Source organism: Anolis carolinensis, unplaced genomic scaffold (genome assembly GCF_035594765.1).
Source record: "Anolis carolinensis isolate JA03-04 unplaced genomic scaffold, rAnoCar3.1.pri scaffold_10, whole genome shotgun sequence".
Taxonomy (NCBI): domain Eukaryota; kingdom Metazoa; phylum Chordata; class Lepidosauria; order Squamata; family Dactyloidae; genus Anolis; species Anolis carolinensis.
In genome coordinates, this window is record NW_026943821.1 from 25,887,547 (window position 1) to 25,907,443 (window position 19,897).

At 41.2% G+C, this 19,897-nt stretch overlaps 1 protein-coding gene across 2 annotated transcripts in view; it reads right to left on the reverse strand.

Moving 5' to 3' along the window:
• Positions 1-19,897, reverse strand: part of cnksr1 (connector enhancer of kinase suppressor of Ras 1) — a 39,217-nt gene that overhangs the window by 2,442 nt on the left and 16,878 nt on the right. For both annotated transcript variants that reach the window (XM_062962241.1, XM_062962242.1), the window contains 13 exons: positions 19,045-19,104; positions 17,805-17,873; positions 15,961-16,092; positions 12,277-12,362; positions 9,471-9,595; positions 8,628-8,818; positions 8,362-8,401; positions 8,034-8,206; positions 6,403-6,476; positions 4,529-4,600; positions 3,672-3,745; positions 1,975-2,039; positions 1,009-1,147 (listed from right to left, as the gene is read on the reverse strand). In XM_062962241.1, the coding sequence (XP_062818311.1) occupies positions 1,009-1,147; positions 1,975-2,039; positions 3,672-3,745; positions 4,529-4,600; positions 6,403-6,476; positions 8,034-8,206; positions 8,362-8,401; positions 8,628-8,818; positions 9,471-9,595; positions 12,277-12,362; positions 15,961-16,092; positions 17,805-17,873; positions 19,045-19,104 (1,300 nt within the window). The remainder of the gene's footprint in view (positions 1-1,008; positions 1,148-1,974; positions 2,040-3,671; positions 3,746-4,528; positions 4,601-6,402; positions 6,477-8,033; positions 8,207-8,361; positions 8,402-8,627; positions 8,819-9,470; positions 9,596-12,276; positions 12,363-15,960; positions 16,093-17,804; positions 17,874-19,044; positions 19,105-19,897) is intronic.

Sequence of the window (19,897 nt, forward strand, 5' to 3'; positions counted from 1 at the left end):
TCAGCTGCTTCTAATCTAGCGATTCTACTCAAAGTGTCTAATGCTTTTTTGCTTTTGCTTTTTGGTATGTTTCTTTACCAAGTACTTTTGCATTTTTATATCGCCAATTGTTTAGATTTTTGTGTATGTATGTATATGTATGTATGTATGTGTGTGTGTATATATACGTATATATATATGTGTGTGTGTATATGTGTATATATATGTATGTGTGTATATATATATGTGTGTGTGTGTGTGTGTGTGTGTATATGTATAAGTATGTATATATGTGTATATATCTTCTATATATATAAAAGAGTGATGGAATCCTGGCGACCGACAAAACAACAAAACTAAACACCCCACAACCTCAAAAATTGACAGCACAACCCCTCATCCATGCCTCTAGGTTGATACAACAAAAAGAAAAGAAAAATAAAGTCCTAATTAGAGGGAGAGGAATAATTGTTTTTAGCCAATTGCTGCCAGTTAGGAGGTCTCACTTGGTCTCCTAGCAACCCACTCAGCCCAGGGGACAGGCAAAGTTAGGCCTCACTTAGGCCTCTTCCACACTGCCTATAAAATACAGACACCACCAGACAACGCCACAGCAACACGTGGCCGGGCACAGCTTATATATATATATATATATATATATATATATATATATATATATATATATATGGACACTTTAGCTTTGTTTTTGTTTTTTTGGTTTTTTTCTCTCCCTCTCCCTTTTTGATCCTTTTTTAATCGCAGTTTTCCTACTTTCTATACAATCAAATGTTCTCACTCTTTTGATGTTAATTTACTCTCTCTTATAAGGTAAAACTTCAATAAAAATATTATTTTTTTTTAAAGAAGGAACACAAGTTGAAGTTCTCATGCTGATGTATTTGGGTTTCATCCTAGAACCGGAACCCAGGAAAAAACACATCCAAGGAATGTCCAAAGTTTTGCAGGCTACAACTTTTCCAAGTGCTGGCTATTAAAGGATCTTGGTTGAGGTCCTCCAGAGGAGCGTACCTGTGGGAGAGGAAGACGCTGTGCCGGGGTCTTCTTTTTGCCAAAGGACGGGACTTCCCAGAGGACTCTTGACGGGGGATTCACTGCTCCCCGCGGCACCCGTCGGCATCTGGTCTTTCTCCAGCGCCCTTCCCTTCGGCTGCAAAGAAACCAGACTCAGTTATAGTGAAATTTCATGAACTGAACGAGGGAGGCATATTTTCCTGGTGGTTGTGTGTCTCTGAAAGGGATTCGACTCTAGAGCAGAGCTTCCCAAACGTTTCATGTTGCCGACACATTTTTTTTCAGGCATCATTTTGCAACACAGTAATTCAGTTTTACTAGCAAATCAGAGGTGAAACCAACCCCTCATGAGAGATACAGACACATACAGTAGAGTCTCACTTATCCAAGCCTCGCTCATCCAAGCTTCTGGATAATCCAAGCCATTTTTGTAGTCAATATTTTCAATATATCGTGATATTTTGGTGCTAAATTCGTAAATACAGTAATTACAACGTAACATAACTGCGTATTGAACTACTTTTTCTGTCAAATTTGTTGTAAAACATGATATTTTTGTGCTTAATTTGTAAAATCATAACCTAATTTGATGTTTAATAGGCTTTTCCTTAATCCCTCCTTATTATCCAAGATATTCGCTTATCCAACATTCTGCCAGCCCGTTTAGCTTGGATAAGTGAGACTCTACTGTATATAAATTGTGTTTGACAATTCCTCACTTTCAGCTGAATCTTTTGTACCGCCAAACTGTCTGAAATTATGCCAGCATAGAAGCAAGGTGGGCAGTTTTGGATCCAGATGTTTTGGACCCACGAATCCCATCGGATCTGCAGTCCAAAAATATCCGGAAGACACTCCGCTCTCCACCTTTCATTGCCATTCCTCCCATACTAGAGCTTAAATATTTATTGGATTGCATAGTAAGACGAATCCAGGAACGTGGTCCATCAGTAGGATGCTCACCCGCTCAAGGCTGTGCCTGGGAGAGTCTTCTTCTGGATCTTCTGCTTCTGTTTCGCTGTAGCAATCTGTCAGAGGAAAGGAGCCCAGGAGTGAGGGTCTTGGTGGAAGACCATGAACAGAGTGTTCTTATTTTATATAGTAAAATGACATCTATATATATAAACTAGCTGTGCCCGGCCACGCGTTGCTGTGGCAAAGTGGTGGTGGTATTGGTTAAAAATTGTGTAATTTTTATTTGACGTTATTTGCATTTTTTAATTAATTTTATTGTAAGTTATATTTTTATTTATTATATATTATTATTTTCTTGTATTATTTTTAGTTATTTTCTGTTATTATAGTATTTTATTGTATTAATTTTTTTAGTGTTTTTTATTAATTTTTTTGGGGTTGCTAGGAGACCAAGTTGGAGGAGCTTAGCCTTCTAACTGGCAGCAATTGGATAAAAGCAATTATTCCTCTCTCTCTAATTAGGACTTTATTTTTCTTTTCTTTTTGTTGTATCAACCTAGAGGCGTGGATGAAGGGTTGAGTTGTCAAATTTCGAGGTTGGGGGGCCTGTAGTTTTGTTGTTTTGTGGGTCGCCGTGATGCCATCACTCTTTTATATATATAGAAGGGTAATGAAATTTCGGCCTAGGACAAAACAACAAAACTACACATCCCAGAAACACTAAACTTGGCAGCACAACCCCTCATCCATGCCTCTACGTTCATACAACAAAAAGCTCCAGCTGTACAATATTTTTGGCAGACTATACAAAATGAGTCAAATCAAATACTAGGAAATGAGTGGGTCATAACAAAGGAAATAGCGGTATTAGGGAAAAGAGAGGAAATGGGAAATAAAAGGGAAATAAAAGAAGCAATAATTGAATGTGCACAAGCAGTAACAGTATTAGGGTGGAAAGATAAATCAAAATGGACAGTAAATAAATGGTACCAATATATGGTGGAGCAAATGGAATTTGAAATTATGAATGTGAAACTAAACGTTGTAAAAACTAATGAAAATAGAACAAGAGAAATGGAAGAAAGATGGTCAATGGTAAAGAACTATATCATGAATCAATCTGGAGATCAAGCCATAAGAAATAAGATACAAATGTTATATAGTATATAGGTTGGAAATGGATAAAGATAAAGATATAAAAATTGTCTCATAAAGAAACGAATATGTAAAAAGAAAACAATCCTCGTGTTGGTGGTGGGAATTGTAAATGTTTTGTATGTCTACGGTATGTATTGTTTGTGTTTAAAAAAATAAAAAATTATTTTAAAAAAAACAAACAAAAAAACAAAAAGCTCCAGCTACTCCAGAAAACGGCCAGGCTTTGAGACTGCAAGGCTATTCACTGCTATTCCACCTGGCCAACAAAGGATTCCCATAAGCCACAGCAACGTGTGGCCGGGCAAAGCTAGAACTTTATATAAAATGGCAAACAACTCCAATATGTGCTAGAGACATTGTGGCTTGTTGAATTGTGGCTTGTTGAATCCGTAGATGCTGAACCCATGAATATGGAGGGCTAACTGCGCATCTTGGGGTGGATCGAATAGCTCAGATTTTTTCGGGTGGGGGCTTCAGGGGTCACACTTTGGAGCCTCGAGGACCTCGCGCAGTCCATAGGCTGTATGTTGCCCACTCCGGCATGAAATAAGGTACATAAAGATATTATATTTTAGCAGGAAACTTGCCTTCTTGCCTGGGCGGGACCGACTTGTGACTCGAAGTATATTTCATCATTGTTGTGATCAAGCGGCTGACCCACCTGGTGAAACAAAACAGGCTGTTTTACGCCTAAGATTTTCTTGGACTATTCTGTATAGCCTTGGCTTTGCAACAATCTTTTGGATTGAATCCCGGGCTGTGGCGCAGCTGGCTAGTAACCCGCTGATATAAATCACTACTGACCGAGAGGTCATGAGTTCGAAGCCCGGGTCGGGTTAAGCCTCCGACCATTAATAGCCCCGGCTTGCTGTTGACCTATGCAGCCCCGAAAGACAGTTGCACCTGTCAATTAGGGAAATTTAGGGACGCTTTATGCGGGGAGGCTAATTTACAACACCATAAAACTGCCAGCAAAACACAAGGAAAGGAATGAGGAAGTACAGCCACTACTGGACGGTGAAGAAACAGCTCCCCCTGTGGCCGGAATTGTGAAGTTGGAAAAATGTTAAAAATGCCTCTGAGTCTGTCTAATGTATGTTGTTTGTCTGTTGGCATTGAATGTTTGCCATATATGTGTTCATTGTAATCCGCCCTGAGTCCCCTTCGGGGTGAGAAAGAAGGGCGGAATATAAATACTGTAAATAAATAAATAAATAAATCTTGAACATCTGGAACCTGAATCCCACAATCCCCATCAGAGTCACTCTGAGACTCCAGCTGAGTCACAACATCATGCATAATTAAGTTGCATCTTCATCTTGAAGGAAAGCTGGAACCAATTGTGGGGAATTGCAGGACTACTACCAGTCTCTGTTTATGTCTCTGGACTCGCTAAGAGGGTGGACGCCCGTATTGCTCAAGCCAATCCCTTGGCATTACTTACATGCTCAGGTCAGCCAGGGTCTCTGCTGCAAAGACGAAAGGCTTGTACTTCTCGTGCGTGAACTGGAAGACACTGGGAAAGAAAGGCAGCAATGGTTTGATTTCCCATGGGGATTCTCCCCTCTGAGTCAAACCCACCTCGGCTTATACTGGAGTCAATGTTTTCCCAGTTTTTTGGTGGTAAAGTTAGGTGCCTCGGCTTATATTCGGGTCGCCTTATACTCAAGTATATACAGTACCTTCAATGGGTCCTGGCTCAGGAGGAAAATCAGGCAGAAAAACTCAGTCTCATGAGAGATGCAATAATAATAATAATAATAATAATAATAATAATAATAATAATAGATAAAAAACAACAGGAAAACTCAGCCGCTATCAGGACCTCAAGATTGAACTTCAAAGACTCTGGCAGAAACCAGTACAGGTGGTCCCGGTGGTGATGGGCACACTGGGTGCTGTGCCAAAAGATCTCAGCCGGCATTTGGAAACAATAGACATTGACAAAATTACCATCTGCCAACTGCAAAAGGCCACCCTACTGGGATCTGCACACATCATCAGAAAATACATCACACAGTCCTAGACACTTGGGAAGTGTTCGACTTGTGGTTTTGCAAAACGAAATCCAGCATATCGATCTTGTTTGCTGTGCCATACAACGTCGTTGTGTTGATAATAATAATAATAATAATAATAATAATAATAATAATAACAACTTTATTTTTATACCCCGCCCCATCTCCCCAGAGGGGACTCGGAGCGGCTTACTTGGGGACCGAGCTCAAAACATACAGCAATAAAACGATAAAACAATTATTCCAACAGTAAAACATCAATATCAATAAAACCATCATAAAAATCAACATGCAAAAAGCAAAGTTTATTTTCACCACAGCTGTGAGAAGGCGAACTGCCGTACACCCCAAAAGGTTTGTACTTGCAAATGGCTGCCGCAACATGTGCGTAGCAAACAAAGAATTTATACCTTTGGCTTATCTACAATTGAGCAATGGCTGAGGATCTTCCTCACCTTCCACACCCACTTTGGCATAAGGGATACCTGTGACCTCACTTGTTGATTTCAAGCTAACTTTTGGTCTTGGAGGTTTCTGGAGAAAGGCACCAGCTCACAGGAAGGGAGGGGCATATGCAGAGGCAAAGCTACATCGGCAAAAGTTTACTATTTTCTGGCTTATGGTCCCTTCAATACTATTGGTGAAACTGGTAGATATTGCAAGTTTATTGCATGAGCTTTGTGGCTAAACAGGGACTTGAACACAGACCTCAAACTGCTACACCTTTCACTTAGAATCTAAGGTAAAAGTAAAGGTTTTCCCCTGATGTTAAGTCCAGTCGTGTCCGACTCTGGGGGTTGGTGCTCATCTCAATTTCTAAGCCGAAGAGCCGGCGTTGTCCATAGACACCTCCAAAGTCATGTGGCCATAGGCGCTGTTACCTTCCCGCAGAAGCGGTACCTATTGATCTACTCATATTTGCATGTTTTCGAACTGCTAGGTTGGCAGAAGCTGTGGCTAACAGCAGGAGCTCACCCAGCTCCCCGGATTCAAACCACCAACCGTTCAGTCAGCAAGTTCAGCACCTCAGCAGTTTAACCCACTGCACCACTAAGGGCTCCAGCACTTAGAATCTACAACTAAATAATTATAAATACGGAACTTATGGAAGAGGCATGGGAAGTTTCCTAAACATTTGGAAATTATGAGTGAAGAACTGGAGAGGATAGGTATATGACGCTCTGTGTCTATCTGAGTTGCCTTTCCCTGCTTGATATCATATTATGAGACTCGGATGATGGGACCCGTCACATACATATTCCGGAATGACCCCAGAAAAGTCCACATTTGGGTTACTCACTATTTCTTTTTCTGCGTCTTGGTGCTTTCCAGTCGGTAGGCAGAGACGTTGATGAGGCCCACCGCTTTTTCATCCTGGAGAATGGAAGGAAAGACAACATACACAGAGAGAAACTTTTTCAAAAAGCAGAGAAATATTCCATGCCTGAAGCAGTTCAACCTGTTCCTACTTGTGGAGAGATTTTGAAATGTTGCAGGAACTTTTGGATAGCAAAAAGCAAGCAAGGGGGAAGCAGAATGAAGATTTTCATGGTACTGGAAACTTACTATGGTAGCCATCCATCCTACTTTACAGTCCTCATAGCAACCATTTGCAAATATCCATCTTTACATATCTACATCCTCTTTCTCTGATGGCACATTGTCACGATTCCTTTGTAGTCGTGTCATAAAGCGCAACGTACATTGGTTGTATATAAAGAAGAGCCACTTGGCAAAAACCATGAACGTCAAATTGTCAAAACAACAAAAGTTTAATTGCTTTAGGACTGACGTGAAGGGTCTTCCCACTACAAAGGAGATGAGTCATGACCCCAAGAGCAACTGGTTTGCAGGCCGGCAAAAAGTATTACTAAGGGTGATTTTCAGTCCTACCAAAGGGATGCCATGTGCTAGCAAGTCTGCTGTGTTAACAATAAAGTACTACCGTGTTTCCCCGAAAATAAGACAGTGTCTTATATTAATTTTTGCTCCCAAAGATGCTCTAGGTCTTATTTTCAGAGGATGTCTTATTTTTCCATGAAGAAGAAGGCACATTTATTGTTTAACAAAAAATGAACATTTATTATATACTGTACAGTAGTTGTCATTACAAACCAACATAACCAGACAAACTCTGAATCCTATCAAGAATTTCTTGTTACTACCATTATTTCCATGTAATAATAATAATAATAATAATAATAAACTTTATTTATACCCTGCCACCATCTCCCCAATGGGGACTCGGGGCGGCTTACATGGGGCCATGCCCAGAACAATACAATATAACAAAATATAATAGAACAACAAATCATAGCACATTAAACAACACAATAAAAGAAAATATACACTACATTAAACAAGGTCAAAGAACAATAAAACCAAGGGCGGGCCACATGAACACTAGATTAAAACTCGAGGTGAGAAAGGAAGTAGGAGTAAAAACCACAGAGGACAGGGTCATAAAGTGGCGGTGCGATCTGGAGGACAAATATTGAAGAAGAGCAGCAAAAGGGATGTATGTAGTGATTACTCTCCAAAGGCACAACGGAAGAGCCATGTTTTCAGGTCTTTCTTAAAGGCTGCTAGTGTGGGGGCTTGCCTAATCTCACTGGGCAGTGAGTTCCACAACTGGTATGTACATTTACCAACCCTGCATGCTCTGGTGTTCTGTTTGGCGGGCATGCTTCCAAACAAAACCTTTGCTAGGTCTTACTTTCGGGGGAGGCCTTATATTTAGTAATTCAGCAAAACTTCTACTAGGTCTTATTTTTCGGGGATGTCTTATTTTCGGGGAAACAGGGTATATTATAAATACTATTGGAAACGGCAAGATTTTCATTGAGCAAACAGTTAGCAAGCAGTTAGCAAGTTAGCAAAACCTGGACTACCAGCATCTAGTGCAAGCCCGGGCAAGGAAGAGGCACTCACGTGGGGGTTGCTGTACCAGTAGAGCGTTTGCCCTTTGAGCACGAACCAGAACCGCTTCCACTTCTGGGCCATGAAGCCCACGTGGTCCTTCTTCTTCAAGAGCCACCCGTCGCAGTCCACTTTGCCCAGTTCCTGGCAGGAGATGCGCCGCCGGCTCAACCGGGTGGCCATGCCTGAGGACAAGCATCAGTAAAGGTAAAAGGTTTCCCTATGTGGGTGAAACGCCATGAGAAAATGCTTCTGGATCATGGCCGTTCAGCCCGAAAAACAACCCGCTTTCTGTATTTGTTTCCATGCCACCATCTCCTGGTAAGGAATGGAAACTTACCTTTTTGCTTTCTTCGATATTCAATGCTCCCCTGAGAAGCCTGAATGGGGAGAAAAGCACGTTATTGTTGCATCCGATGAAGTGGGTTGTAGAGCCCTAACATATAATGCAAGCTACAATGTTAAGATAATACCCCAGGAACAAAAACCTTGTTACATAGATGCCAGATCCTCCTGACGATAAAAGCTGGAGTAATGACAGACATAATATGGAAAGAAAGGGGGGTCCTAATAAACAAATCCATGAATACGTAAAACAAGCCTCACCTCTTTGGATGAATTGGTCGATCCCGAGCCTTGGCTTCCCCGGACAAATCCATTCTCTGGGCTTTCTGGGCTTTGCAACCCAAGCTCCAATGACCTGGGTTTGGTCGGAGTGGACGTTTCTGGGGACGGGTGCTCGTCTGAAACCGCCTCAAAGCTCTGCGCAAGGTCAGCCGACGCTCCTGCGGGTGAATCTGACAAAAACAAAAATCAGTACATTAGTTTGGAAACCAACAGTCCACAGTAGCAACAAAAATAATTTTATGGTTGGGGGGTCACCACAACATGAGGAGCTGCATTAAGGGTTCGCGGCATTAGGAAGGTTGAAAACCGCTGATGTAATGGCACACAGGTAACTCAGCTGTTAGACTGAAAGGCCATAAAATAATTTTATGGTTTGGGGGGGGTCACCACAACATGATGAGCTGCATTAAGGGGTCACAGCATTAGGAAGGCTAAGAACCACTGATGTAATGGCACACAGGTAACTCAGCGGTTAGACTGCAAGACCATAAAATAATGTTATGGTTGCGGGTCGCCACAACACGAGGAGCTGCATTAAGAAGTCGCAGCATTAGGAAGGTTGAGAACCACTGATGTAATGGCACACAGGTAACTCAGCGGTTAGACTGAAAAATCATAAAATAATTTTATGGTTGGGGGTCACCACAACATGAGGAGCTGCATTAAGGGTTCGCGGTATCAGGAAGATTGAGAACCACTGATCTAATGGCACACAGGTAACTCAGCGGTTAGACTGAAAAACCATAAAATAATTTCATTAGGAAGGTTGAGAACCACCGGTCTAACATATCAGGACAATTTATCCACTGAGATGCCACTTACCTTCTCCAGAAAGATGTCCCGTAAGGTCATACGTGTGCCTTGAGCCAATGCCTGGTTGTTCTTCATCTTGGTCCGCGGGGAGATCTAATGCAGAATCTGTGCTCTGTTCTAGCTCAGCCATCACACTGTCAGGGGGAAAAACATCAAAGTCAAAATGTCAGATTGCCTAACTTTCACAGTTCCACCCAAAAAGCAGGGGAATTCCAGACAAGAATCAATCAGGGCCAGCTAACACCTCCCAACAAAGGATTCCCCCAGGCAGGAAGCACATTATTCCACAGATATATAAATTACCCTTGCCTAGTTTTCCAACAGACCTCACAACCTCTGAGGATGCCTGCCATAGAGGTGGGCGAAACGTCAGGAGAGAATGCTTCTGGAACATGGCCAGACAGCCCGGAAAACTCACAGCAACCCAGTGATTCTGGCCATGAAAGCCTTCAACGACACAATACTATAGGAGTTTGGAGGGAATTGCCCCTTAATATTGGGAATTATAGTTCACCCGCTTCCAGACAGCACTGTGAACCCAACTGACGATGGATCTGGACCAGGCTTGATGTGATATGCATTTTCTAATTGGGCCATTTGTAAAATCCTAAAACAAGCCATGACTTTTCCTAATGTTTATCCTTACCAAATTACCGAACCTGGGCATTGCCTAAGCTAGTATAAGAATAACATAAGTAAGCAAGTAAGCAACACATTGTGTTGTGATGCTGTCATGCCCTCGTCATACTTTCAGAAGGAACCAAACCGCAAAGAGTTGTGTTCCAACTTGTCCGGAGAGGGAATACTCTCTCGATGAATGAACCCATGAAGTATCTCTGTCGGAAAATCAGTGACCTTTCCCCTTTCTGTTGAAAGTTTTAAGTTCCCCATGGATTTTTTCTTTAAAAACTTTTTTTCTAAACGTTTCCCTCTTGGAGTAATTGTGAGTTTTAGCTGGCCCTGATTGAGTCTTGTCTGGAATTCCCCTGCTTTTTGGGTGTTGTTCTTTATTTGCTGTCCTGATTTTAGAGTTTTTTTAAATACTGGGAGCCAGATGCTGTTCATTTTCATAGTTAAGGACAGTAAATAAGGCCGAAGTTTGCCCAGGCCGGATCCAGAGAGTCCTAAAAATAATACGTTACATTTACAATGCATATTGCATTGCTTGTAGCACTGTTTGCCACTTTGAGTCGCCGTTGAAAGAGAAAAAGGAGCAAATAATAATAACAACAAAAAAGAAGAACATGCCCTGGCAGAATATGTAAAGCAAAGTGAAGAACCTGCTTTGATTGAAATCAAAAATCAGAAACGCCTCAAAGCACAGCAGACAAAAAAACCAGTACAAGAAAACCGCACTACAAACTAGAGCTGACAGCTGGCACAACAAAACACTGCATGGAAAGTTCCTTGACAAAATTGAAGGAAAAGCTGATAAGGAGAAGACCTGGCTCTGGCTCACGAATGGGACCCTGAAGAAGGAGACAGAAGGCCTGATCCTTGTAGCCCAGGAGCAAGCCATCAGGACAAAGGCCATTAATAATAATAATAATAATAATAATAATAATAATAATAATAATAATAATAGAAGACCTGGCTCTGGCTCACGAATTGGGACCCTGAAGAAGGAGACAGAAGGCCTGATCCTTGCAGCCCAGGAGCAAGACATCAGAACAAAGGCCATTCAGGCCTAGATCGAAAAATCAGCTGATGACCCAAAATGCAGACTGTGCAAGGAAACCGACGAAACCATTGACCTCATTCTCAGCTGCTATAAGAAAATCGCAGAGACAGACTACAAACAGAGGCACAACTATGTGGCCCAAATGATTCATGGGAACTTATGCCTCAAGTACCACCTCCCAGCAGCAAAGAACTGGTGGGATCACAAACCTGCAAAAGTCTTGGAAAATGAGCACGCAAAGAGACTGTGGGACTCCCGAATCCAGACTGACAAAGTTCTGGAACACAACACACCAGACATCACAGTTGTGGAAAAGAAAAAGGTTTGGATCATTGATGTCGCCATCCCAGGTGACAGTCACATTGAAGAAAAACAACAGGAAAAACTCAGCCGCTCTCAGGACCTCAAGATTGAACTGCAAAGACTCTGGCAGAAACCAGTGCAGGTGGTCCCGGTGGTGATGGGCACACTGGGTGCCGTGCCAAAAGATCTCAGCCGGCATTTGGAAACAATAGACATTGACAAAATTACGATCTGTCAACTGCAAAAGGCCACCCTACTGGGATCTGCACGCATCATCCGAAAATACATCACACAGTCCTAGACACTTGGGAAGTGTTCGACTTGTGGTTTTGTGAAACAAAATTCAGCATATAGATCTCATTTGCTGTGTCATACTATGTCTTTGTGTAATAATAATAATAATAATAATAATAATAATAATAATAATAATAATAATAAATCACACACTCCTAGATACTTGGGAAGTGTTCGACTTGTGATTTTGTGATACGAAATCCAGCATATAGATCTCGTTTGCTGTGTCATACAATAAAATAATAATAATAATAATAATACAGTAGAGTCTCACTTATCCAAGCTAAATGGGCTAGCAGAAGCTTGAATAAGCGAATATCTTGGATAATAAGGAGGGATTAAGGAGAAGCCTATTACACATCAAATTAGGTTATGATTTTACAAATTAAGCACCAAAACATCATGTTTTACAACAAATTTGACAGAAAAAGCAGTTCAATACGCAGTAATGCTATGTAGTAATTACTGAATTTACGAATTTAGCACCAAAATATCACGATGTATTGAAAACATTGACTACAAAAATGCGTTCCTAACCTTGAAGTCGGGGAAGCGGAACTTGTTGGGGATTCATCGCTCTGCAGGCTTGACGTCTCCAAAGCGTCCAAGAAAGCGTCCGGTGCCTAGAGAGCAAAGAGACACATGAGCGGCCTATGCGCGGGAGCAGGTAAGAGGCAAGGCCGATGCTCATCTCCCCGGACGAGGTGGTGCTTTCCGCCGAGTCAGGAACGAAACTGCAAGGGAGTTGTAAAAACCCTGGCAAGGGATGAGCACAAAGCATAACAAGGTGAGTCACAGGTTTATTTGGAAACACGGCACTACTGAGGCATTCGTAATGCGCCGGAAATGCCTTTCAGGACTCGTCTGCAACCACAAAAACCCAGAGCTGGAAATGTTACTTTTTTGGAACTATAACTTGCCATGCAGGCTGGGGATTCTGAATCTATTTTCAAATTGAGCACCTATCAATAATACTAACAACAACAACAACAATGTACTTTATTTACATTCCCCTCAATCTCCCAACGGAACTCAGAGCGATTACAGAATACAGTAGAGTTCCAATTATCCGACTTCTGCTTATTCAACACACTGTATTATCCGACGTGCCGGCGTATCCTCCCGGTAGGTGCCCAGCACTTGGAGAAGCCTGTTGCATGTTGCTGTTTTTCTAGAAAGCTACAGACAGCGGGCCTCTGCAAGCCGGGTGCTTTCCGGGAGGGACGAGATGCAACCAGCACAGACTTTTCCCTCCTGGCAAGCACCCGGCCCTTGGAGAGGCCCTTGCACATTGCTGCCTTGGAAAACAGCTGTTTTTCTAGGCAGCAGTGGATCTCTCCAAGCTGTCACTTGCCGGGAGGGAAAAGCACCTGGCTTGCCAGGAGGAATAATAGGGCCTCCCTATTATCCAGTAGTTTCATTTATCCAACATTCGGCCCAACTGAACTCTACTGTACATACGAGGCACACATTCAATGCCATCATTGCCAATGTTATATTGAATTTTGTCCATTTCAACTGTGAAATTACCCTCCCCATTTCGGCACATTCGGCACTTTGCCTGGGTTCTATGAATTAGTCTCCTGTTTTAATATTGTATGTTTCACGTCGATTTTAACGATTGTTTTTACTGATACTGATGTTTTTATTGGATAATTGTTTCATTGCTGTGTTTTGATATTTGATTGTTTTATCGGGCAAGGCCCCATGTAAGCCGCCCCGAGTCCCTTCGGGGAGATGGGGTGGGGTATAAAAATAAAGTTACTATTATTATTATTATTATTATTATTATTATTATTATTATTATTATTATTATCACAATTAATATCAAAGACAGACAATACCCAGAGGCAAGGCTTCCCGCTTTTTCACCACCGGCATCTGGAGGTTGTGCTCAACCCAGCCGTGGGGAGGTGCTCTTGTTCCATTTTCCACGTCCGTGGACGTCTTCCTGATCAATTTAGCCAGCATGTCTTTCAGGGGCGTCTTTTACCTCTATGCCGAAGTGATACCTATTTATCTACTTGCAAATTGCTAGGTACGCAGAAGAGCTAGGGCTGATGGTGGGAGCTCACCCACACCGACCTTCCAGTCGACAAGATTTCCAGTAGCTGGCGGTTTAACCCATCACAAACCATGTAAAATCTAGAAGAGCTATTTGGTGGACTACAACGCCCAAAATTCTCCAATGTGGACAATTCCGATGCTGACAAAAATTCTGGGTGGTGCAATGGGTCAAACCCTTGTGCCGGCTGAACTGCTGGCCTGAAGGTTGGGTTGCTGACCTGAAGGTTGCTGCTTCAAATGGTTGAACAGCATTGACAACAAAGAAGATATTCCCAATGTTTAGGCAGAATCTCTTCCCTTGTACTTTTAAAAAAAAAATAGTTCATACAATAATTACTTTTATCACATAGCAGATATATAATGTTTCATAAAATACTTGCATCATTCTTTTATATCTACTGTTGATTTATATCTACTACAATGTTAACATTTATCCATTTATATTTCTTCACCACTGTGTATCTCTCCCTCCCACTTCTTATGCATTGTCTAACCAAAATCTCATTTCTTCCTCCATCCCTTTTTTGGAGTCCTTTCTCAATAAATTTCCCCCATACATCCTCAAAAATCATTTTTTTTCCATATCCCTCTTTTAACTTTTAATTTGCATGTTAGCTTATCAATTATTGCCAATTTCCATACTTCCTTATACCATTCTTCAATCTGAACATTTATTTCTTTTCTCCAGTTCCTTGCTGTAAGCAATCTTGCTATTGTCAATACATTTGTTATTGCTTCTTTTTCTTTTTTTTCTCCATCTTATTGTTATTATAAATTGATAATAATGCAATACCAGGGCTTCTTTCCAATTTGATGTTCATTATATCTATCTCTTTAAATATTTTATACCAAAATTTCCTTGCATATTTACAATGCCACCACATATGTACAGTAGAGTCTCACTTATCCAAGCTAAACGGGCCGGCAGAAGCTTGGATAAGCGAATATCTTGGATAATAAGGAGGAATTAAGAAAAAGCCTATTATTTTTGAATAATAATTGGCAGCGTTAATTATTATCATGTACGCAGAACTCAGTCGACAGACCCAGTTTTTTTTAACTGAACACGTCTACCTATATTTTATAATGTGTTTTATCTTATAATGTGTAATCTAATTTCACATATCTACACTGTACATTTTATAATGTTTTTATCAGTTATAATTTTTTAACTGATTTATATTGTACTGTATAATTTTTTATATATGCGTTTTATTGTAAGCTGCCCTGAGTCCCCTGTTGGGTGAGAAGGGCGGGATATAAATATTGTAATAAATAAATAATAAATAATAAACATCAAATTAGGTTATGATTTTACAAATGAAGCACCAAAACATCATGTTATACAACAAATTTGACAGAAAAAGTAGTTCAATACGCAGTAATGTTATGTTGTAATTACTGTATTTACGAATTTAGCACCAAAATATCACAATATATTGAAAACATTTACTACAAAAATGGCTTGGATTATCCAGAGGCTTGGATAAGCGAGGTTTGGATTAGTGAGACTCTACTGTATATATGTTCCCACTTCTTGACAGCCTCTCCAGCAATTTTTTGGATGGTTTTTATTAACATTTGACATTTTTAATGGCGTTAAATACCATTTCCAAATTATCTTATAATAATTTTCTTCGACTCTTACTGATAAATTTTTCAAGTGCCTTTGTTTCCACAATTGCGACCATTCCATTTCAGTTATTTTCATCTCTAACTCCTCCTCCCATATTTCCTTAAGAGTGGGATTTTTAATCTCTCCTTCTTTTCTTCCACCCAAATATTCTATAGATTCTACCAGTTGCACCTTTCAATTTTTTATAGTCATCTGTATCCCGTCCATTTTGTATTATTTGTTCAAATTGTACTTCTCTTGTACTTTGAATGCACTGATTCTCCTTCCAGTCTAGAGCACGAAAAAAGTTTGCTGCATGACATTCTTCAGATATTTAAAGATTTCTATCAGGTTTCCTCTCCGTCTTCTCTTTGCCAACACTCAACATACCCACGTTCCTGTGCCGTTGAGCATAGGACTCGTTTTACCATCTGAGTCACCTGCCCTGGACATGTGAGTGTCAGTATCTTTCCCAAACTGTGGTTCAGAAGCAGAAACAGGATTCCAGGTGAGCCCACCTGGCCCAAACCGTTGCTTACCTGCCGTCGAGAAGGAGACTCGGGCGGGCTGGGCGATTCCGCAAAAACGAGCGGGATTTTCTTCAGCACCAAAGTCACCTGATCGGAAGTCTCGAGAAGCTTCTTCACCAGGTTCATCCGGGTCCAGCCTACCTGCACAGATTGACAAATGATCTCTTCATTATATGGCTTGCTTTAACCATTGTTCTTTTCTATGTCTGCATTGCACATCACAGAGCCATGTTCCGGGCCATGTTCCAGAAGCATTCTCTCATGACGCTTCGCCCACATCTATGGCAGGCACCCTCGGGCCCTTTCCTTTCCCCCCTCCGCCGCTTATATGTATTATATACAGTAGAGTCTCACTAATCCAAGCCTCGCTTATCCAAGCCTCTGGATAATCCAAGCCATTTTTGTAGTCAATGTTTTCAATATATCATGATATTTTGGTGCTAAATTCGTAAATACAGTAATTATAACATAACATTACTGCATATTGAACTACTTTTTCTGTCAAATTTGTTGTATGACATGATGTTTTGGTGCTTAATTTGTAAAATCATAACCTAATTTGATGTTTAATAGACTTTTCCTTAATCCCTCCTTATTATCCAAGATATTCGTTTATCCAAGCTTCTGCTGGCCCGTTTAGCTTGGATAAGTGAGACTCTACTGTACATATAATATTGATAATAATATAATGCAATACAATATTATACTACTAATAATACAATATCATAATATTAATTATATATTATATAGTCGATGTAATATTACTAATAATAATCTATATATATAAAAGAGTTATGGCATCACGGCAGCGGACAAAACAACAAAAGTAAACACCCCACAACCTCGAAAATTGACAGCACAACCCCTCATCCATGCCTCTAGTTTGATACAACAAAAAGAAAAGAAAAATAAAGTCCTAATTAGAGGGAGAGGAATAATTGTTTTTATCCAATTGCTGCCAGTTAGAAGGCTAAGCTCCGCTCACTTGGTCTCCTAGCAACCCACTCAGGCCAGGGGACCCTTGACCTTAACTACCACCAATTCCTCAATACTTTATTTCCCATACCACCATACTTTGCCACAGCAACGCGTGGCCGGGCACAGCTAGTATTACCATATAAGGCTATAGTAATTTAATGCTTATATTGTGCTATGCTAATAATATAGTGTATGTTCATTTGATTTGTAAGCCGCTCTGAGTCCCCTTCGGAGATTGAAGAGCGGGATATAAATGTAGTCAATAAATAAATAAATAAATAAATATTATGTTGCTGTTTATTTTGTCCTTATGTTGTTTGGGCCTCTGCCCCATGCAAGCCGCCCCGAGTCCCCGCGGGGAGATGGTGGCGGGGTATAAATAAAGTTTTATTATTTATTATTATATCTGTGGAATGTCCAGGGTAGGAGAAAGAACTAACACCTCCCAACAAAGGATTCCCCCAGGCAGGAACAGCCAGACTTTGAAGCTGCTAGGCTTTTCAATGCTAATCAAGGTGTCCATTTACAACATTCACACTTGCCTCCAACAGACAGACAGGAGTTCTTTCTTTCTCCCGCCCTGGACATCATTCCACAGATATATAAGCCCCACTTGCCTAGTTTCCAGCAGACCTCACAACCCCTGAGGATGCCTGCCATGGATGTGGGTGAAACGTCAGGGGAGAATGCTTCTGGAACATAACCATACAGCCTGGAAAACATACAACAACCCTTTCAACATTCGATCAGCAAGTTCAGCAGCTCAGCGGCACAACCCGCTGCGCCACCCAAGTAATAAATATACGAATATCCCAGCAAATCCTACCCAAGTTAGGTTGGAAATTGGGAAAATAAAGGAAGGTGCTTCTACGTACCACAACCTGACCGTTGACTTGCAGAACCTCGTCTCCCGGGAGGACCCTGTTGCCGTGTTCGGCCGAAGACTGAAAAAAAGCAAACACAACAGGACAACGTCAAGTCCAAGTCTGCTAATACTGGAAAGAGGCGACGTAGTGAAATCCAAGTAAGTTAAGAAGCTTTCTAGACAGTGAAAGTCGAGATTGCAAAGGGGGAGAAAGTTGTTGCTGCAGCCAAAGAAGGGATTAAGCATTAACTTTAAGCCCTGACCTTTTCAGTCATTCCAGCTCGGCAAGGGATGCGAGAGAACGAACGAGCCGTGCCGAGAGGAACACGGGGAGAAAGGTTTCCGGATAAGTTTAGCATGACGCAGGTAACTCAGCTGTTAGACTGAAAAACCATAAAATAATAATAATTTTATGGTTGGGGATCACCAAAACATGAGGAGCTGCGTTAGGAAGGTTGAGAACCACTGGTGTAATGGCACTCAGGTAACTCGGCTGTTAGACTGAAAAATGATAAAATAATAATTTTATGGTTGGGGGGTCACCACAACTTGAGGAGCTGCATTAGGAAGGTTGAGAACCACTGATGTAATGGCACACAGGTAACTCAGCTGTTAGACTGAAAAACCATAAAATAATAATTTTATGGTTGGAGATCCCCACAACATAAGGAGCTGCGTTAGGAAGGTTGAGAACCACTGATGTAATGGCACACAGGTAACTCAGCTTGTTAGACTGAAAAACCATAAATTAATAATTTTATGGTTGGGGGTCACCACAACATGAGGAGCTGCATTAGGAAGGTTGAGAACCACTGATGTAATGGCACACAGGTAACTCAGCTGTTAGACTGAAAAACCATAAAATAATAATTTTATGGTTGGGGATCACCAAAACACGAGGAGCTGCATTAGGAAGGTTGAGAACCACTGATGTAATGGCACACAGGTAACTCGGCTGTTAGACTGAAAAACGATAAAATAATAATTTTATGGTTGGGGGGTCACCACAACATGAGGAGCTGCATTAAGGGGCATAAATTTTCGAAGTGTTACTTATGACAGCTCCTCAAATCTCCCAGGAGGTTCTGGGCATTGTAATCCCAAAAAAGCAAAGTTTCCAAACTTTTGCTTGAGCCCCATTCTGCCCAGCAAAGGGCTGTTTTAAGATCTCGTTTCGTGTTCCCGGCAGGAATGGGCTCGAGGGGATGAGCCAATGCCGCGAATATATTTTCTGCTTGAGTCTCACTCACCTCGGGGGCCGTTCCCGATATGAAATGGAGACAAGAAGGCGAGGACTTAATCTCAATGCCCTGAAGAGAGAAGAAGGGAGAGATATCAGAAACGAATTCGGTTTTGGGGATCAGGGAGGAGGGACCATACACTTGCTTTACACTTGTGGATGTATGTTTGTGTCATGTGGCCACTGGCATGACTGCATGGAGCGCCGTTACCTTCCTGCCGGACCTATTGATCTACTCACATTTGCATGTTTTCAAACTGCTAGGTTGGCAGAAGCTCACTCTGCTCCCCGGATTCGAACCTGCAACCTTTAAGTCTGCAAGTTCAGCAGCTCAATGCTTTAACACGCTGCGCTACCGGGGGCTCTGGGCAAGAAAGTCACACCTTTGTTTTCAGCAGGTCCAATGTACACAAGCTTTATTTCATGCACAAATTATTAAAAAAACAATGTATGAAATTACCTCCAGGCTATGCGTGTAAGGTTTACATGAAACATAAATAAATGTCATGTATAGATCTAGGTCCCATCTCCAAGGTATTTCATTATGTACATACTGTATATACTCGAGTATAAGCCGACCCGGATATAAGCCGAGGCACCTAAATTTACCACAAAAAACTGGGAAAACATTGACTCCAGTATAAGCCAAGATACCAATAAAATTACCGTATATACTCGAGTATAAGCCGACCCGAATATAAGTCGAGGCACCTAATATTACCACAAAAAAACTGGGAAAACATTGACTCCAGTATAAGCCGAGATATCAATAAAATTACCGTATATACTTGAGTATAAGCCGACCCGAATATAAGCCGAGGCACCTAATTTTACCGCAAAAAAACTGGGAAAACATTGACTCT